The sequence below is a fragment of the Aquila chrysaetos genome, chromosome 1 (assembly GCF_900496995.4).
Source record: "Aquila chrysaetos chrysaetos chromosome 1, bAquChr1.4, whole genome shotgun sequence".
NCBI classification, from domain to species: Eukaryota; Metazoa; Chordata; class Aves; order Accipitriformes; family Accipitridae; genus Aquila; species Aquila chrysaetos.
Genome location: NC_044004.1, coordinates 70,396,107 through 70,416,202, shown reverse-complemented (window position 1 = coordinate 70,416,202; position 20,096 = coordinate 70,396,107). Strand labels below are relative to the sequence as shown.

General features: G+C 37.8%; 1 protein-coding gene across 1 annotated transcript in view; it reads right to left on the bottom strand.

Annotated features, from left to right (window-relative positions):
- The window catches only part of INPP4B (inositol polyphosphate-4-phosphatase type II B), a 391,067-nt gene that overhangs the window by 582 nt on the left and 370,389 nt on the right, over nucleotides 1-20,096 (bottom strand). The window contains exons 28-29 of the mRNA XM_041123453.1: nucleotides 7,788-7,824; nucleotides 3,197-3,319 (exon numbers count right to left, since the gene is read on the bottom strand). Of these exons, the coding sequence (XP_040979387.1) occupies nucleotides 3,245-3,319; nucleotides 7,788-7,824 (112 nt within the window). The 3' untranslated portion in view covers nucleotides 3,197-3,244. The remainder of the gene's footprint in view (nucleotides 1-3,196; nucleotides 3,320-7,787; nucleotides 7,825-20,096) is intronic.

The following is a 20,096-nucleotide window of genomic DNA, read 5'->3' as shown; positions in this document are numbered from 1 at the left end:
CCCTCATTTATGTCATCAAACACAGCTGGGTCAAATCCAACATCAAATCTTTAATTTAACCCTTTTGAAAAAGCAGTGCATGAGAAAATTAGGGGATGGTTTAACTTAAGTTTAACCTAAGATTTCTCAGCAAGACAAACTGGAAGAAAGTTATATAGTCAAAACCAAAAATGAAATTACCAAAACAAAACATGTTATACTCATCTAATATGGAATGTTCTCATCTGAAGCAAAAAGCTACCATGATTTTTCAATGCATTCACATTTTGAAGGAAAACAAAACAAAACAAAATATTTTAAATTGGAATATAAGAGACCCACAGGTCTCTCTCCTCCACTGCTAAATGTGTTAATTAAAGCTTGTAGAACAAATTCTAAAAGAACAATCTTGCAGAAAATATTTGTTATTATCTGGAAGTCCTATGAAATGGTGTTGAACCGTATAGCAATTTTTTGGTGTGTGTTGGTTGTTTTAGAACACGTGTTACTTTTTTTCTGTCACTAATAACTTAAATCAATTAATGAAAGTGTACTGTCTTCTGTGTTTGAAACACTATACTTACTTAATAAATCCTCTTCTGTAATCCAGAAAAAAAACAAATAAATGTTTTCAGAGAAATTGTTTCCTATGTCATGTTATGTCATGGTTTGGGGTTTTGTTAGTAGTTTGTAAAGAATGGAGTTTTTAAAAGTAGTCTATAAAGTATATTAATTGTGTATGTCTGTATGTTACTACCTACATATTATAATGTGCATAAAAACATGTGTGTCTATATATATAAAGCATATATAATAGCATGGATAGGTAGACAGCAAACCATGTTTATCAGTGCAATGTTTTAAAGTACTGGGCATTAATCCTGAACTTTTCTTCTAAAAACACAAAATCACAGACAAAAGTCTAAAATATGCAAAAAGACCTGCATATGGGTCGAATAGCAAGAACACATAAAAACTGGAACACTTATTCCATTATGACTCCTATTTCTTCAAATGTTCCCCCCCAAACTCACAAAGTCCTAAGAACATACCTAAAAGAGCAGAAAATGGAATTACAAAAACTAACAATGTGCTAAAAGAAAGCATAGTTAGCAGTTCACTATTATTTTTAGAAGGCTTAAGTCACTGAACCAATGAGAAAGAGCTGTTCTTAGTAACCCTTAACCCACTTAATCTAACAAAAAGTATTTCTAATTTAGCTCACTGGCCCTTGCAGGGCCTAACTTTAATCATACCCTGTCTGTCCAGAAGGTTTTATCAGACTTGGAAAAGTGTATCATAACACCACCAGGTTTAGGCAGAACCTGTTGATTCTTCCTGTCTCTCTCCATCTCCAGTCAGTGTTTACCAGTAGCTACTAGTGTCAATACTAATCTCAATGCTAATAGCATCCTTAACCCTATCAAAACCCCTTTTGGGACCCACATCCACACCTAACTAGACAGCCTATGTTAGGTCAGCTCTGAATTCAGGCTGGCAGCTTCTTCTGGACCATAAATTTACCTTTGCTTTTCTTGCAGTCCTACCCCTAATGGGGAAGTACAAAACAGGAACAAAAAATATTCATGTGGGATGGACCTAATTATGAAAGTGAGAAAGCTCATATTGGAGGTAAATGGATATTTTTTACTCAGCAGTATACGTCAAGGCCCTGTTATCCCATGCCCTGTCTGTTGGGGAAAGAGGCAAAGTATTTTAAGGTGAAGAGCAGTCCTCTGAATAAAGCTGAAAGACCAGCAGAGCACCTTCTTGGGAATTTTGCCATTAAATTTTATTACGGCAAAAAAAGATTATGATTAAAAATTGCATCATTGGTCAATCAAGTAAGCAAGTGCAAAAGCAGAGATAAAGTAAGCAGGAAGTGATTTAAATCACTTCCAACTTTCCTAAGGAGAGAACCTAAAGAACCCAGCTACAGCAAAAGGCATATGTTCAAAAGTTGGCTTTTGCCTGTCCTCCAAATGCTTAGGATCTCAAGCTGATGGGACAATGCAGACAAAGTGTCTACCTCAAGCACAGCTGTTGTTTCCTTCTTTCTTCAGCACCCAGAACATGATTTAGAGCAGAAGCTACTGCAATTATTCGTAACAGAAATAGCAGATAGGTCATAGACGCTGTTCATGGTTTTAGAACAGTAAAAACATGACCACAAAGAAGTGCATGTAAAGGCATGTGGGTAACCCTTGGTTTCTTATAGCATTTTTTTCATAAACTGAGCAAGAACAAACTGAAGGCTCACAGAGTAGTCTCAGTTTGAGAATTTTTTAAGCTGACATTTGAAACTTTAGATCTGGTTCAAGTTGTCAAACAAAACTTATTTTGTCAAAAATACACTTAACGCTATATTTTTCACCAAAAAAAATCTTTTGGGAAAAATGTTTGTGTGGGTCGTTTTTTTCAACTTGTTTACAATCTTTCAATGTATGAAATCACATTATGCAACTGAACTTCGAATGCTTTAAATGAAAACCTGAAAACACACATACGTCAGGACCATACATCACTGGAATTTATTAAATGAAATCAACATTGGTATTTAGTATTTTGTCATCTAACTCCATTCAAAACAGGTTTTTTTGTTGCTCAAATCTTTAATGTGACAGAGTCTGCTTCAAGACTCACTGAAAGTAGTGGATCTGTTCCAATCTATTTCAATGAGGCTTCAACCAGATCTCACATACTGTAGAACTATGAGATGGTTTAGTTGCTCAAACATAAAAAAACCTGAAATTTTTCTTCTTGGAATGGAAGGAAGGATTTATTTTCTGACATGGACAACTCAAAACACAGCCTAATTTCAATTGTTCCTTGACTGAACAGAAGCCCTCATTTTGTTCTTTATACATTGTACACTTTACAAGTAGAGCCCTTGTAGGCACAATTACACATTAATTGACTCATTCTTATTGATATTTATAAAATCATAACAGAAGTTTTTGCATTGCATTTATATACTATGGAGACAACTCACATTTTTTTTTTTATAATAAAAATGTAAACTTTTTTCCCTAACAGTTTAGTATTACTCAAATTCCTCTGCTTCTAGAACAAATCTGACTTTCACTGATGTTTTTAAAAAAAACAACCACAAAACCAAAACCCACAAACCCCCCCACGTAAATGTATGAGCAGAGGATGCTGAATTAGCTCCCATTATCCCTGAACTGGTAGTTTCTCTTGTGATAATAGTACTTACCTGGCTGCAACTGTGTATCAGGATATCTGTAGTCTGAAAAAGTGAGCTTTAAACTACATTAATCCTGTATTTCCTCTTATTTTTATTGAAATGAAACAGGTAGTAAGAAGCAGCCTTATATCCCTAAGGAAATGACAAAGAACATATTATACGTTAGTAAAAAAGCATATTTATTTATCTTGCGTTCTTTTATGAAACAGTAATTATCTCTCTGAGCTGTTGCCAAATGCTGCTGGAAACAGACTGGCTATCTGATCTCTGAAGTTTCCACAGACTTTGGTCTACATGCCTCTCTGACTGAGACCTCGATCAAGTTCGTTCACTGGATGCCTGCTAAAATGTAAACTTTTCACCCACATCTGACAAATTAGTGAATGGTAAGTCCAGCACTATTGTTAGTCAGGTATCAAATGTGAGAGGAGAAGCAGTAACTTTTACTTGAGGAGCAGTTAAACTACCCTTCCATGACAATAGACAATGATGTCATAGCTCCCTTTAGGACAAAACTAAAGAGGTTAGCTGAACGTGAATGATGCTGTCCTCTTACACTATTCTTTGGTATGAAGACCTTCAGACAACAGATGTGTCAGGAAGCAATGTCTAGTAGCTGATAAACAGTAGGAAACAGCTTCCTAACATCTGCCAGCTGCAAATTATCCAGAGGGGACCTTCACATGGACATGTGAAGGGGCCGGGTGGAGTGTATGTCAATGCTGCAAGTTCTTGTGATGAACCTGTAACTACAATTAAGGTCCACATCATCTCACACCTGGGCACTGGCAGACTGATGCTAGAGATTTAAGTTCACACACAGTATTTTACTGACACAAGCTCAGACATCCTGGCAAGTGATACTCTGTGAACAGTATTACTGCTCTATGTTCCTACTCTCTGTTTATGTGTGTTGCCTTAGCTATGTTTTCAAGGGTGACGCGTTCATGAATATACTCTGTGGAAGAAGTAAGGTCAGTTCAGCAAGGTCTGTATTCAGAGAAGGCAGTTTACATGGACTACATTAAATCCCTTGAAGAAAGGCAATCCTTTGAAGTCTGGTGCCAGCTGTATAAACTCTGTACCAGAGAGGATCAAGAAGGTTTCCAGCAAATCAGTCTCTTACTTTCTTTCCCCCCACAGCAGGAAATCTGTCTTCAGGCAGACAGGTAATATTCATCTAAACATCTTACTCCTACAATATTAATTGAAATGCCTGTTCTCTCTCGGTAAGGAGAAAGCAGAATACAGGGTCTAGAGGACTCTCCATTTTGCTCCCAGAAACTGCTGTTCTTTATGCTCTGTCTTGAAGATCACAATGTGTTCTAGGTTAAGGTTCTCAAACTTGGTGAATCCTTTGACTCTTCCTTGTCCAGAGGCTGCAAAGCATATCACATTACAGAGAAGTTTGATGCGGTACAGCAGACTGTTACAGGTCATAAAATAACTCTCTAAATATATTCTCCACTTCTAATGATGACTGTGCTGATTCTGTGCTACCCTTCAAGGAGATGAGTGATGACATTCCAGAAATAATGTACTTTCATGGTCCCTGAATGAATATCAAAACCCCTCATAGAACAATTGGGATGATTTGAATTATTTGCAGGCCAGTTTTATCTGCAAGTTTCTAAGATAAAGATAGTAGGATTGAGACCTCTCCAGCCTCAGACACTACTCTATCCTTCTTACATTGATCTTTTGTGCTTCTGAGAATTGGAAGCCCTGCCTCTTTTAACTGCCTTTAAAAATAAAATTATTGACTTTATCTCCTAAAGAAGAAAATGATTATGCTTATTTACATCCTCTGACAATCTAGCCCAACAACTTGTCTAAAAAGTTCACTTCATTCTGCCTAGTTGGAAAACACTGTCAGTCTAAATTAGCTATAATTTTCTTTGTTATTTCACTGCTTAATATATTTTCCTATGAAGAGACTGGGTTTTGGGTATAGATTTTTTTTCTTCTTTGTTCAACTGAGTTCTTGCTAATTGCAAAGTATCTGTTCCCTCCGGTGAAAACCTCAGAGGATTTTAGACAGCAGTAAAGACAAGAGTCACAAGTTTATGCATCAATTTTATTTTTAAGAAAATAGTTCTCCTGGAGTTGTCTTCTAAAAATTAATACACATCAAATATAATAGCTGAGGGAAATAGGGGACATTTCTTAAATAACACCAGTTTCTCTTCATTTCTGCTTTACGCATAGATGTAATGCCCTCTGACACTATTGGCTTTGAACCGTATTTCTGTAGTATATTATAGAAAAGTCATTTAATGATGAAAGTTTAAGCTGCCTTGTATAAAAAAAGACTATTGTCATGAAAGTGAAGGAGGTCTTTAAAAAGAAAGGTTAAAAGGGCATTGTGTTATTCTCTGGAATAATCTTAATAATCTTAATTTTTACCATTTTAGTGCAGATCTTGAGATTCTTACACTTCTCTCTCCATTCCTTCTTCTCAGAATTACTCCTTCCTGTGAGTTTCAGAGTCCTGTTGTGTTTTATCTTCTACAATATCAATTTTTCTCACAAAATCCTCTGTCACAGCATTTGCTTCAAATAGATAAGCATATTTGCAGAGCTTAATTAACAGAATCAGGATAACAAGTATATAGATCTCAGCAAGACAGATACTGTACCAGAACTGCCCTTCAGAAACCTGATCTAATGCTTTCCAAGTTATCTTTTCCTTTTCAGAAAAGTAAAAACCATGATACCCTGAGGACATGAAAACTCTGGGAGTTTCACTCCCAGAAGGCCTCAGGCAGAATGGCATTAAGCTCTCACTCAAGTCATTCTTTAAAGGAGCTCAGTTTTAACCTACACCGGTCAGATCCTTTCCTAACATAATGACCATACAGGTATTATAAATGTGATTGAGCGTTGTTTTTCTTTTAGTATTAAATATGCACTTCACAAATCTCCTATGTGAAGCCATGACAAAGAGAACAATTACTGTGTTGATCAATTTTTTTTGATCTCTAGTGAGATTTTTTTTGCTCTCACTAGAAGGAACAGATGTTACACCTCTTAACAGGAATCCTGTTTTTTTCTTTTTTTTTCCTTTAATGTATTCTTTCAACTGTAACAATGGCTTTTCTGTCCTGAGCTGTGACTAGTCTGTACAGGAAGCAAGAAGGACTTAGGCTAGGTGTGTTTGTTCTTGTCATGCTCAGCTGCTAGATGCTGCCTCAGTACTGTGACCCACACAGCCAGATAACATCAGTCACCCCATCTCCAAAACACTCAGCTGGGAATGCAAAGGGAAATATTTCAAAAGTACTTACTCCCTGCTTCCCCACCACTCCCCCAGCTTGGGATTGTTCCACTCTTATCTGTCTGTTCCCCAACCTGCTTGATCTAACATAAAATATAGTTGGTACTCCACAACAACATATTAAAACAATCTGCTTTCTGCTGCTTTTATGGGGTAGTCCCCAGGTCTGATGAAGATTTTAAGAAGGGACACGCATTCCTGAAGACCACTGAAGCCAAGATGGCTGCCCATATTCCATGCTGGAGGAGGATGGAGGATTCCATGCTCTCCTTGGAAGAAAATATTTCCATTTAGTCCTTGAAATTTCAGAAGGCAAGGGGCAGACTTTCTAAAAGATACTTGGTATCTGTTCCTCTCTTGTCCGCAAGTGGTGTTTTTTTTTCAAAATTTCTTACAGTTTCAGGAGTTATGTGGCCAACAATGGAAAGCTGGATAAGTCTGAACCTGCACCAGAGATCCCTTCACTGTACTTGAAGAAAATTCTTCTGAGCTCTAAAATCTAGGAAAGAAATTTAACAACAACTTAATCTGTCAGTTAAAGGCAGAATCAAGTAAAAGGCAAACTCCCAACTCCAAGTCTTAATTACAGTGCTATGAGCTGAAATTCAAGTCTCCTGAAGACCCTGCTGGAAGCACTGTGGGATTGCTTTCCTACCTAGATGGCAGAGTGATGTAAGAATAAAAAAGTTAACAATCTGTCATATATCAGAAGCACCAATCATATAAAAGGGATATTGGCACTATGACTTTTTTTCTTTACAAAAAAACCTCAGTAAGAATCAACTGCTAATTAATTTATATTACAGCTGGCTGTGTTAGGCTTCCAGAAAAGATCAAGGTTTGTGGGCTTTTTTCCATTCTATTTACAAATTAAGCAAACATTAACAGAGCTGCAACATGCAACCTGACTACATCCCGTCTCATCCTCTTGGCCAATTCTAAGAAAACTTTACCCCAACACATAGCTAAAAGCCTAGTACCATTTTCCTGTCATTTGTGGCAAGTCTCTTCTCTTTTGGGTGGTCTCAACTTCTAACTTCGTACCTCCCCATTTAAAGTTCTAACTGGAGCAGTCATTGTCACTTTCTGACATAAAGTGGTCTGTGGAGCCAGTAAAACACTACATGGTGACCTACATAGAAAATCTGTGGAGCCAGCACAAGGGCACAGCTGAACGCTTTGAGATGCCTGTGTCAGTTCTTGTAAAGGAATTCTTGGTGTTACCACTTCACATGGAGTTAGTGTTTTGCAGAAGCAAAGGTGCACACATCATGCAGAACTGGGAACAATTTCTGTGGTGAATTATTATTCACCCTTGCTTACCTTAACTGAAAATCTTTGTTTGATGACCTGCTGGCACCTACATGGAAAACGAATATAGGGTAAGACCTCATTCAGCCATCCCTTTTCAGAATCAGGTACGCTTAAGATCATAGGGAAGAGCAGACCTCTGTTGACAGTTACAAAAAACTAAAATGAATCTTCAGTGAACCTTTTTTTTTTCACTTTTCGACAGGCACATAACTTGAAAGGAATGCTAGTGCAGGCTATTCTTTTCTGATGAAGTTATTTGTGTGACACTCCTTTTCCGGTTGTCAGCTTCTCATGTGTCAGAGGCACTACCATATATAGAGGAAGCATGGTTGTACATTTGTGTGGGATATGGGCAGCCCTCTTTGCTTTAATCCTTTTCAAGAATGTGTATTTCTTTTTAGAATAATTATCAGAGTTGGGGAAAATCCAAAACTGTTTGTCAGTGCCTTCAACAAGGTGTTTGTACTAAAATATTTCTTTTCTCTGTAATCCTAGTTTCTATATGAAAATGTTAGATGAAACTGAAAAATCCCAAACCCCACAGAAAACAGACACTAAACCCTGAAACACATATTACAAATTGAAAGGAAAATGTTTTCTTTGTTATTCTTTTATGGATTGCCAAACTTATCTATTAACCCAGTTTAGACAGTTCTTGTTTTACTCTGAGGGGCCACCAGCAGAAATTCTTGTGCACTGGTCAGTCATAGCTACTCTTGGAAATCTTTGGTGAAAACATGCAGGGAAAAGAGGCTATCCATAAGATAAAAATCTTTTATGTATTACCATAGGTAAATGAAGATGGATTTTTACACCATATACATGGAATCCTTTCTAAAATCAGTGGGTGTCAGAGAAATGCACAGATTTACTATCAAAATGGAGTCCCAGGGCTAGCAAGCAGAGAAAAGATTAAAACACTGAATGCTACTCCACTTTGAGTCCTTATTAATTAGTAAGGAGAAATACAGCATTTTTCAGATATTTGTCATTAAAAATTGTTACCAGGATTTCTCTAGTGACAGGATCACATGTTCTTTTTTCTATTACATTAGTAGCTTTTGTAGCCCATGTGTTATATTGATTTTCTCCTAAGAATGTATATGGTAGGTTTGGTATGACATTTCATTGCACTGATTTTGAAGTTAATGTGTAAATGAATGGACAATGATTTGTTTTGTCAGTGAACCAAGGTTGAACGACTTACTAGTCTTACTAGGATCCAGAGAAGAATTGATGTAACGCGTTAGGTGCTGATTTTCTGAAACACATTTACTGACATTTTCTCACCCATATTCTTTTCTAAAAAGAAAATAATATTTTCTAAACAGTGAAAATTAGGTGTTCTGTATCAGCTTGGCATGTTTTGTGAAAAGAGATGTTTTTGCTGGGAGATTCAAAAGTTATCAGTCTAGAAAGCCATAATAACCAAATTGATTAATTTCATCCAGAAAGATAAATGGTAGCATTCACAGAGCAATTAACATAATATATATTTTTAAAATAGTCGTTCAAATAACCAAAATTGCCATCATAGAGTGTGCTGCAGAAAAAAGGTGAATGAGTAAAATTAATGTGTTTCAAATAAAATAGGGTCAGGGAGTAAATTCGAAAACTGGGTTGAAAAGCTAGTGGAACACTCACAGTCGGTGAACAGGACAAAGATTTTATATGGAGCTGCTTCTTTTTACTTTGGTTTTGCACATAAAGATCATAGCTTCTCAGCTGATTAGTTTTCATTTTATGATCAAAAGCAGCACCTTGTATGACTTTCACAGTTATTTTGTCCCCTCGGTTGTAGACATGGTACTAAGTGATGTTTTTAGCTACCATTAGGGAATTTGCCTTGATAGATCCAAACCTTACTAGAATATCGTACTTTCTTCTTTTAAGTACTGCAATCTTTGAGACATGATAGAGAAATTTCTGTTTGAAAAAAAAAAAAAAATCCTGATAAATCCAGACCTCCTTTTTCATTGGGAAAATAGATTTTTATGTTATTGTACTTCAGGATCACAAGACAGATGTTACTCTAAGAACAGGCCTTGTTAACTACATGAGAAAGTTCCATTGTATAACCAATGGTGCAGAGCCAGGGTAAACTGCATAGGAGAGCTTTTGCTTCAAATTAAATACAGCCTGAGGACAATGCCAGATCATCAGACCCAACCCCTTCACATGCCAGTGAATTACATATTACAGAAATGACCCATAACACATTTAAAGCTTCCAGTTAAAGCAAGAACGTTAGTCCTTAAAAAGAAGCACTGGCCATGCTGTTGGTAGACAACAGGAAAGATGAGACCTGAAAGCCTTGCAAGATTAGGAATTTACTTGAGATATACCAAGATAATCCCAGAAAAGATACCGTATAAAAGCCAAGAGCAAATGAGTAGCTCCATGGATTGTGGCTCTAAAGATTTTGGGAGGAATGTATCTCTTGGATGGATTCCTTGGTGTCTGCTACAATGTCTGTAACCAAAAACCAAACGAAGTGTTCCCACACACCCTTTTGTACAGTTTAACACTGCAGGTTTATAAACTGATTCAAGTAATTCACGTAGCACATTCTTGTTCAGACAAGCCCTTCTCAAGTCCATGACTTGAGAACAATGCAAGTCACGATAAGTAAATAACAAACTGAAGCAAGATTCAAACCTCCACAAAGCATGCCTCCCAGTATCAATCCGTTCATTATCACCAGGTCCCCCTCCAAGCCAACAGACCTGATTTTCAGTTATGAAATACCATCATCTTTACAGCACTTACCAGAGTCAAAGTCCCACTGCATTGGAGAATCTGAACTTTATTCTGCTATGCGTTATACTGAAATGAATCTTTCTAGGATGTGTGCTTTCAAGAAGACAATGTATTGAAATGAAATTAAATGAATGGAAAAGATGTTAAGTACTTTGTGTTGGCATTGAGTGGTGAAAGGGGAAAATGTGCCAAAGGTTTCATCTTTATACCCAAAAAGTTTGTAATATTTTCTTAACTTGCATTCCTCTGGTTTGGAATCTATCCCAACTACTTATATACCATTTATTATGTCAGTATCTGAGAGTTCCCCCACCCCAAGAGCTTTCATCTTAAAATCACTCTGAGAGTAACAGAAGAGTCATGCCAATGGGAATGCTGGCACAGAAAAGGCTATGTGGCATAAGCTTGCAAATAGGAACAAAAAATTTGAACCTAACACACAAGGTGGGGCCACAGTAGCAGGACATAGTAGCAGAGGCAAGAAAATAAGAAAATCAAGGCACAGTCTGTACAACAGCACTCCAGGTGTGTGAACTGAATGGTTGTGTATGGACGGTAACGCTGTTCTGCTGTAGATTTCTTATAGCTTTGGAGGCAAGACATGTGAAAAGGTCGTTCCTTTCAGCTCAGTTAGAGCAACACTGAATAGTTTAATTGTCTGAGCTGTAGAACAGTCCTTTTGTCAAAACCACTTCTCACTAATTACTTGCCTGCCAAAAATACATTGCTCATTCCATTCTTTGTCAGATGTAATTGATGCAAATTCAGTTTTATACCAAAGTATTTGTTGTATATCTTTTGTGACATCTCAGTTTGACAGCATACTATTAAATGACAAGTGCTGTGGTGTAAAAGGAATAGTTATAATAAGTATTCATAACTTTTGTATAAACTTATCATATCTGATGACTTATATTTTAGAGGACCTGAAAGTCATCTTCTTTCGCTTTCCTCCTAGCAGAGGTGTGAGCCAGGTAAGTAGTCAGAGTCACTGCCATGACTTGTTAAGGAGAGGTTAATGGACTCAAGGGCACAGGAATGCCTTCCTGCACTCAGCTGACTACTGCTATGAGGACTGTCACCTGGGAAGCGTACTGTGATGAACTCTCAACTTTTTTGTCTCAGTGTGTCAGTACAGTGTATCCATTCGTGCTTGGCTAGGGCTTACTGCACTGTTCAGAGCATCGCGAGCATGTTTCTCATATAGCGTCCTGCCCTCCTGCCAGTGATTACTCCAGGGCTGGCCTTCCCTTAACTTTTTCTAGGCCTGTTCTTAGTCTCTCTGTAGCTATTCCTGTCCCATGATTTCAGACCTTAATCTTTTTCTAACACCCACATTTGATTTTAAAATGTTCCACTTGGCACTTGACATCTTTTAAAGAATTCTCACCTGTGCTGCCTACAGCCTTCTCATGTCTGTTTTATTTTATGCATCACCTTCCACTCCAGAGAGTAATACTATTAGTGCACTGTCTGGATAAAGCTTCACTTTGTTATCAAATGCAATGTTTTATTATACTGTAATTTTGTCAATTTCTCTGCAGCACTTAACAGTTAAGAGGTATCCCTTTTTAATCTCAGTGTTGGCTGAACCATCAGAGCTTATCAAGCCCCCTGAGTGCCTCCATGGGTCTGTCTTATTCTTTGATTTCTTGGCTAAGGTATTTCAATATTCTATATATGTTCCTAGTTGCAACCACTTGATCTTCTTTACACTTATAGTAAGTATAGTAGTCCAACTACATGGATTTACTGTCCAAGTTGAATACAGTTTCCTAAGAATTATCACAATCAATTAAATGTGTCTTCCACTTATACTCAGGGATTGTCCAGCTTTGATAACTGGAATAGAAGGCTAGAAAGAAAGGAAAGTATAAGCCGATTCCTAGCTGGTGGAGGGATTTCATGCAGTGAGGGAGTGAGAATGTGGTACAATACAGAGTTATATATTTTGGTTTAGAAAATGAGAGAGTACACGCGTCCACTAACTACAAGAAACAACAGCTGCTTCTGTTGCCAGTGAAAAGAACGTCTATGCAATCTGAGTTTAACGTTTCTCTATAAGCTTATCCAGTGCCGCATTCTCTAACTCACTCACATTCCTCTCTATGCACTTGAAGAGTACAGTGAAAATCCAGGTCCTAATATCACATCAGATTACATTGTATCACACCAAACTTTTCAGCTGTTAGTTATTTTCCCCTTTGTGGTTCTAGTGCCCCTGCAGTTATTTCTTATAGTTTTTTTAATAGCAGTAGTGATCTTATGCAGAAAACATCCTATTGCTTTGTTATTTCTATAACATACCCCTCTTGACTTGAAGTGCATCCAAACACTGAAGATAGCAAACACCTTAATCTTAATTCGCACTTTTAATCCCATTCAAATCATGATGCTGCCTTGTCTCTACACCTGCCCCATTCTATAAAACACATCATAATTCCTTGATAATAACTTTCATAACTTTTTTTGCAATATTAATACTGAACTATAAAGATAGTCGCCTGTATAATTTGTATCAGCAGAAACACTTTCCGCACAGTTGGTACAAAAGTTGCCTTTATCTAGCCACCCACTACCACTTCCTGATCTTTACCTTTTTTATTGCTTGAATCCTTTACACTTTTTTTTTCAAAGGCTTTATGCTCCCTATAATCTAGTAGTGAGGTTCCATTCTTGCATTAAAAGATTCATCAACTTCCGTCAGGCAGAGATAATTTGGGCTTCTGGTTTCATCACAGAAAGCAGTGAGTTTTGAGGAGAAGGATTAAAAACAAATACACAAGCAGGTACATATGATCCAATGCTTTGCTAATGTTTACCTAATTGGCTTTTAACAATTCAGCTATTTTGTTCTCCTGTTTTAACTTCTCCCTTGCTCTTTCTATTCTTTCTTCTGACAGTGGAGCAGTATTGGCAGCTGTTCTGTGCACAGACTGCTCTGTTCATCTAGCTGCACAGCACTCATTACCCTTCACCTCACAGAAAAATCTTGCTCTTTGTCAAAATAGCAACTCCTTTAGTATTCACAGGAAGCGTTTCTTAACCATTTGCATCACTGACTAGCAAATGTTTGTATACAGTCTAACTTTTTGTATAATGTTTTAAGATCTTGATTTCTTTCCTGTCTCCTCTAGTCTATTGAGCATCAGCTTCCCAGCATCAGCTGTGGTGGACCAAACTCTTTTGTTCCTTTGCAGCTTTTTACAATGTTTGAGAAATTTTCACTTCCTCAGGAATGGTCTTTGCTCATTATATGTGTGCTTTCTTCCCCAGTTGCTTCCTCTGCTATATTTTGTGTTGGAGAGCATCTTTTTATAACAATGCATGCGTTGAGGGCAATGAGCGAGGCTTTAACAAGTTAGTAATCAAAATGGCTGTGCGATGCTGGTGGGTAAACAGGCATTACCCTCATCGTGCAGTGAGGCAGCGCAGGTGTTGAACCAAGGCTGGAAGGTGATGAGACAGACCCTACAGAGAGTGGATAGCGGAAGCAGAGCGAGAATTTGGAACCTCCTGGCTGCCAGCTGCCTGCTTGCTCTGACAAGCCATGGTGCTTTCCAGCTATACTGGATTACTCTAGGGAGACTGAATGGCATCGTTAAATTGTGTACAGTTGAAGCAACCATGGGCCAATTACCCTCAGCTGCTGAATCTTCCAGTACAGCACTCCCTATCAGCATCAGTGCACACATGAGCAAGTTCCCAGGAAGGAGGTAGAGAGAGATCTCTTAGATGCTATACTCTAAAAGGGAAAGGGGGGTGGGGAGTTAGGGTACTCTGAGTACCTCACATCCCCAGACAAGAAAAAAACCTCAAAAGTTAATCTGAAAAGGAAGATTCTTAAAGACATTCTGACCCTTGCAGAATACATGCTGTCAGTACAATCACTTCTAACTAAAAGCATTAAATATAGCTTATACTAGAAATTGTAATTCCATTTCACAGCCAAAGTTTTGTCTCTCAGTAATGCAAAATGGACAAGTAATTAGCCTGTCATTTTTTTAAATTGAAAGGTATTTGATAGGCAATTGCTTCATTTCATTAAAAACTTCAATGTTAAAAAAAAAAAGAAAATAATTAGTCTTAAAAGTATGAGGTTATTTGGTGAACACCTGTTTCCCAAAGAAAACCCTGAAAATGAGATCAAATCAACCAGAGTTTTGTTTTGCAATGCTAAGAAGTCAAATATTCTCCCACAGTACTTGACAAAAATTGATCATTTGTGAGCAAAGACTTAGTAGACAGAAGTAGCATACACAAAAGAAAATACAAAATAGATCCTGTTATTCCTAGCTGCATGTGTTCGTGCTGCAGACTGGAAAAGCAGAGCTAGTCGTTAACTGGTCAGCTTGAGGAATTCCAGAATTCCAGTAATTCCAGAAGTCACTTTTGGTGGCTGGTCATATTCCAGGGTAGATTTCTGAGATCAAAAACTGCAGTCTACTGTATGAAATACAGTTGTAAATTGACAGGCAGTCACTGAGAAAGATGATCCTATATTAAATGATTTGATAACAGGTTACTTGGAAAAATGGGTAACAAAGCAGGAGGATCAGAAAAAAAAAAAAAAGACCAATGACCAACAATGTTGCATGCCCAAGTTCTCCAGCCTGCATTGAGGAAGGCTGTTTTCTCCTTAAGTGTTCAGCTGATCTGGTAGATGAGCCCCCAAAATAATCTGGTAGGGTTGTCTGTTGAATGTGTGAAGTCCTGAATTCAAAATACAGTTTCAAACATTAAGCAACTAGGGTAAGCATGTCAGTGATATAGGCAGCTCCCAAGAAGTTCTAGACAATATGCAGTGGAAGGGAAGGATTGGCATTCCAAAAATCTCAGAAAAATACTAATCTTGAACCTCAAACCATTGAAAAATGCACTTACTTGTTAGCTACTTTGAAGAACCTTCAATTTGCAGAATTAGTTAAGGGATTTCCTGTTTTACATTTAAGCCACAGAAGTGTTATTCCAATCAGAAAATAGCATAAGAGTTTGTTCAAGACTTGCTGTGTAGAAAGTCTACTACAAGCACAATCATTGTTGCTTTCTCCAGCAACATCTCCACGGATACTTGCAAACAAATGTCCTGATTAATCTGTTGTGAATTCTGTAAGAAATTTAACAGTGACAGAAACCTGAAAGATTCCTGCTCATTTTGGGGATGTCATTTGGATCAAACCATGCTTAGGCATAAATGGGAGGAAAAGGCAAACTGTTCACCTGAAGAGCATTACATCCTTTCTCATCCCTCTCACCATAAATCAAGGAAAGAGTTATCTGACTCCTACTTTGAGACCTCTGTACCCAGAGGTAGTTACAGATACGTCAAAAGGTAAGTATGCTTGACAGAAAAGGAGCTTCAGGGAAAGCAGTCAGCTGTATCCTGACGTGTGTCAGATCCCTTATAAAACTCTTGGGTATGCCAGTTCCATGCATTAATTACCTGCAATGGACATCTGCTTCTCAGAGGTTCCAGCCTCCTTCCTTATCACTCTCTCCACAGATTTTTCATCAAACCAAGTGAATGAAAACAGAAATAATTGTATCTGCTGTTATGTTGTTTCTCATCATAAGGGTCCAACAAGGAACAAGAGCTTTCGTATGAACCAACTACGAGCCATAAAAAGGATAAGCTGCTGAGTGGACACTGCCAAAAAAATCAGTTTGCCTGAGGGAATGACAATGTCAGAAAGTCAAAAGGAATATAAAATGTCTAGACTTAAATACAGCCTGACCAACACTGAATCTCTCCAGATATTTCATTTAGAGAAAACACTTGCTCATAATATTAGCCTCGGCTTGTTATTTTACACAGAGGTGCCAGCCAGGAAGTCCAAAGTGCTACATTTCTCATAAGGAAAAATCCACCTTTTCTATCCTTACCCCTTGAAGCTCTGCTTCCCTTTCAGTTTAGACAGGCTGCATAGAGATGGAGGAAACTATACAAGGAGTTTCACAGATGGGCTTTCAAGATTGTTATGTAGATCTTCAAGGAGATAGTTTCTCAGCTGGCTCTTGTTAAAGAGGCAGAATATTTGTGTGTCAAACAGAGCATTAGGGTACTGAAGAGTTTCCAAAGTGCAAAGCAAATCCTTGAAAGTCCTCTCCCCATTTATCTCATTAGAAAAATAATTCCCACTGCTGGAAAGAAAGAAAGACTGTTGCTTTTTCCAGTGCTGCAAAGAAGATAAGACTGCTGCTTTTACAACTGCGTGATTGGGTAAAAAATGCCACTGCTTACAGCAATTACTCAACTGCCAGTCCCATTTTGTCCAAGAAGATGGAACATATCATCCCAGGAATCTTCATTTACCTGAGCAGCTTTTTGGAATATATTTTTTAAATGCCACAACAGCAAGAGGTGAAATAGTAGAGTTATGCATTATGGAGCAGCTTCCAAAGGAGGAACAAAGCATACAAAATAAGGGAAAAATCCCGAATAGCTCAATGCAAGTTTGGGACAGATCCACTCCCAGCATTACCATTCTGAAAGCACAAGATTTTCCTTGTCCAACATCAGAGGCATGACTTCTTTCTTCTCAGAAAAAGTTCAGTCTATGAAGGTAGAGCTAGACTCAAGTTGCTCAGTATTTCCAAATACCAGACATCAGGGAAACAGCTGCCAGTTTACACCAGTTAATAAAGGACCCATGGATTCATTCACTGCTCTGTCCCTCACACATTATGGCTTGCAAGCAATTCTTTGGAAAGGTCTCTTAATCCTCCTACCTTTTAAAGTACAATTGAATCCACAGAGCAATTGAGAGGGGTTAATTAAGAAGTCCTATGCAAGCATTCAGCTGTTTTATAAGATTCTTAAATGCACATTCACCTTTGAACTTATTTCAAAAGCTGAAATATCCTGAGCTGGAAGTTAAGCATGATATTTTGATAAACCATCAAGTCCTTTCCTCTGGCATCATTCATGCAGAGGAAAAGCAATCATTATTTCATAACCTCCGTGGAAGGGCAGTTTTGCTCCAGTGTAGGCCAGCTCCGACACCACTTACTGTCAGCTAGACATGGGGCAATGTCCAGCCCTGTGAAATTTGACCTCTGACACTCTCGAAGCCTGTAACCCCTGCACGTGCTCCTCAGATCTCAAGAAAGGACTTGAGCTGCACTCAGGCACTGAGTTTTCATGCCCAGTGCTGGGGTTTGAACAAGCTTATTATTTCAAGAGGATTAGCTTGGTATTAGTATTAACATTGTGATTACTCCTTAGATAATCTTCCTTTTCAGTATGCTGAGTTTCTGTTTGTGGATTAGTCAGATTCTTTATTACTATTGTTGCTGCTATGGACAGCACCACTTAATTATTTTTATTAAGTCTCCATCTCAAAGGTCCAGAGAATACCACAATAAACAAATAACACAATAATAGGAAATCCATATACTATTGGGAGTACATGATACAAATTTAGTTTATATCAGAACATAAACCAGCGTGATACTAACAACAATTAAATTCTGGGGTTCTTTTCTAGAGTCTCCAACATACATTAGCACCAGGGAAACTATTAAATACAGGGTTAATTTATAAGTACAGTTCTCTCAGTCTGGGTATTATAGTTGGTGCAAGTTACATCTGACAGCTATGGATTTACTGGCAGAGGACTAGAGGAATGCAGTCCCGTTTCATGCCTTCCACCACCAGGCACAGTACAAACCTGGTTATGAAACACGGCCAAGTAGATTGAGATGAGAAAATGGTCTTATGCAACCAAAGTTCATAAGACATTGACTGAACCATTTCATGAGATTTACAGTTTACTCTCTTCCCTTCCTGTTAAAATTCAGGACTTGTGAAAAAAACTCCTTATCCATAAAATTCAAATACCATCCCCATCTGCTCTTACATTCAAGTACTGAAAAGGTACTCCAAGGTTTGCAAATTCAGCATAATATATATTTATTAATCAATATTCCATATGGAAACTGTAAATTCTCATACAAGCTTCTGGACAATGCTACAAGACATTTGGTAAAAGCCTACAGCTATATGAACTTTTCAACCTTCATTCCCCTAACTTTTAAATGAGTATATCAATTTTAGCACAACATATTTGCCATGTTAATTCTTCTATGTAACCTTTGAATGCTCCATACAGAAACTTCATATTCACTCTATTTTATGGTGTACAGTGATTCCTTTCCATTAGTATAATATAATCTGAGAGGAAGTGAATACAAACTTACTTTCATGAATGTTGAGAAATTAAGGAAACAGCTTGACAGAAAAGCACTAACTAGAACACAAGTCATGCTCAATTGCAAGAACTCATTATGCTTGGTCTTAAAAAAAAAAAGCCACCTTAAATATAGAAGGAAAGTCAGATCGGTAGAACTGTGCTCAGCTGCCCACAGACCGTACCTGTTCTATGCAGTTTCATGCTCTTTGTGGAGAGAGTCTCAAATCATCCTACAAACACGCTGCCCTGCGAGGAACAGAAAAGTCATCATGGCACTTTGATGAAAGGAGTCCTGAATCTGGTACTTGTGTCACACCCCTTCTAGGTAAGATGCTACCTTCAGCTTTCTCTGATACTTTCTTTTTTTTTTTTTTTTGGGGGGGGGGGGGCAAGGGGGGAGATTCAGCAATCCCATTTATTTGGTTTAGTTACACTCCTTCTGGGAGTTATTACATCTGGTCAGTCTCTTCACCATGGAAATCCATCCTACATATGGTTAAAAAAGAAGTGAAGAGGACTGTAATACCAAAACAGTGCCTGTCAAACCACTGGCACTTGGTTTGGTTTGTGGCTAAACAGAAAGTCATACACAGGCAGGGTGATGGGTCTTCGTATTATTCATTATCAAGTGTATAGCTATAAAAAACCAATGCTTTTAACAACTCAGAGCTAAGGAAGTAGTTTTTAGAGGTTAAAATCGTTATGTATCAGTTTCAAAATAAATGCTTCACAACCAACAAAAGAACTACAATACTTCCTTCTATCATAAAACATCAACATAGACTGAACGAGAGGAAAACTTCATCCCAGTCCTGGACACTATGACCAGTTAAGTCACTTAGAACCTGCCTCGCATTCCAGTTTGTTTTAGCATCATTTCTGCAGGCTTTTTGGTACAAGGTCTCTCTCTTCACTATACATAAGTTTAAAGTGGTAGGCAAAGAATGATCTTAATTTCTGAGCAGGTTCAGTAGGAGTTATCACAATACAAATAAAGGCGGCTGAATTATCTTGGGGGAAGAATGGTGGCATATTCATCTGGAGTTCACTTGATGATTTAGTTATGTTTTATTTAATGCTGGCACATCTGAAACTCAGAACCATACTGCTTGGACATGGCTACAAATAGAGGGCTTTTTTTAATAGTCCCCTTATGTGGATTCAACAGACACTTATATCAGACTTAGCTGGCTGACACGTAGCCAGTTTAACATCCACGCAGCTCTAGAGGTTTTATGAGTATGGCTTATATTAGCAGAACCTCTATGCCCACAGGTTCTGGGAATCCTGAATTTACATATTTGACTCCTGAGAAATTACACCATACTGTAAATAAAAATCCTAGACCCAGAAAAATAAATTAAAG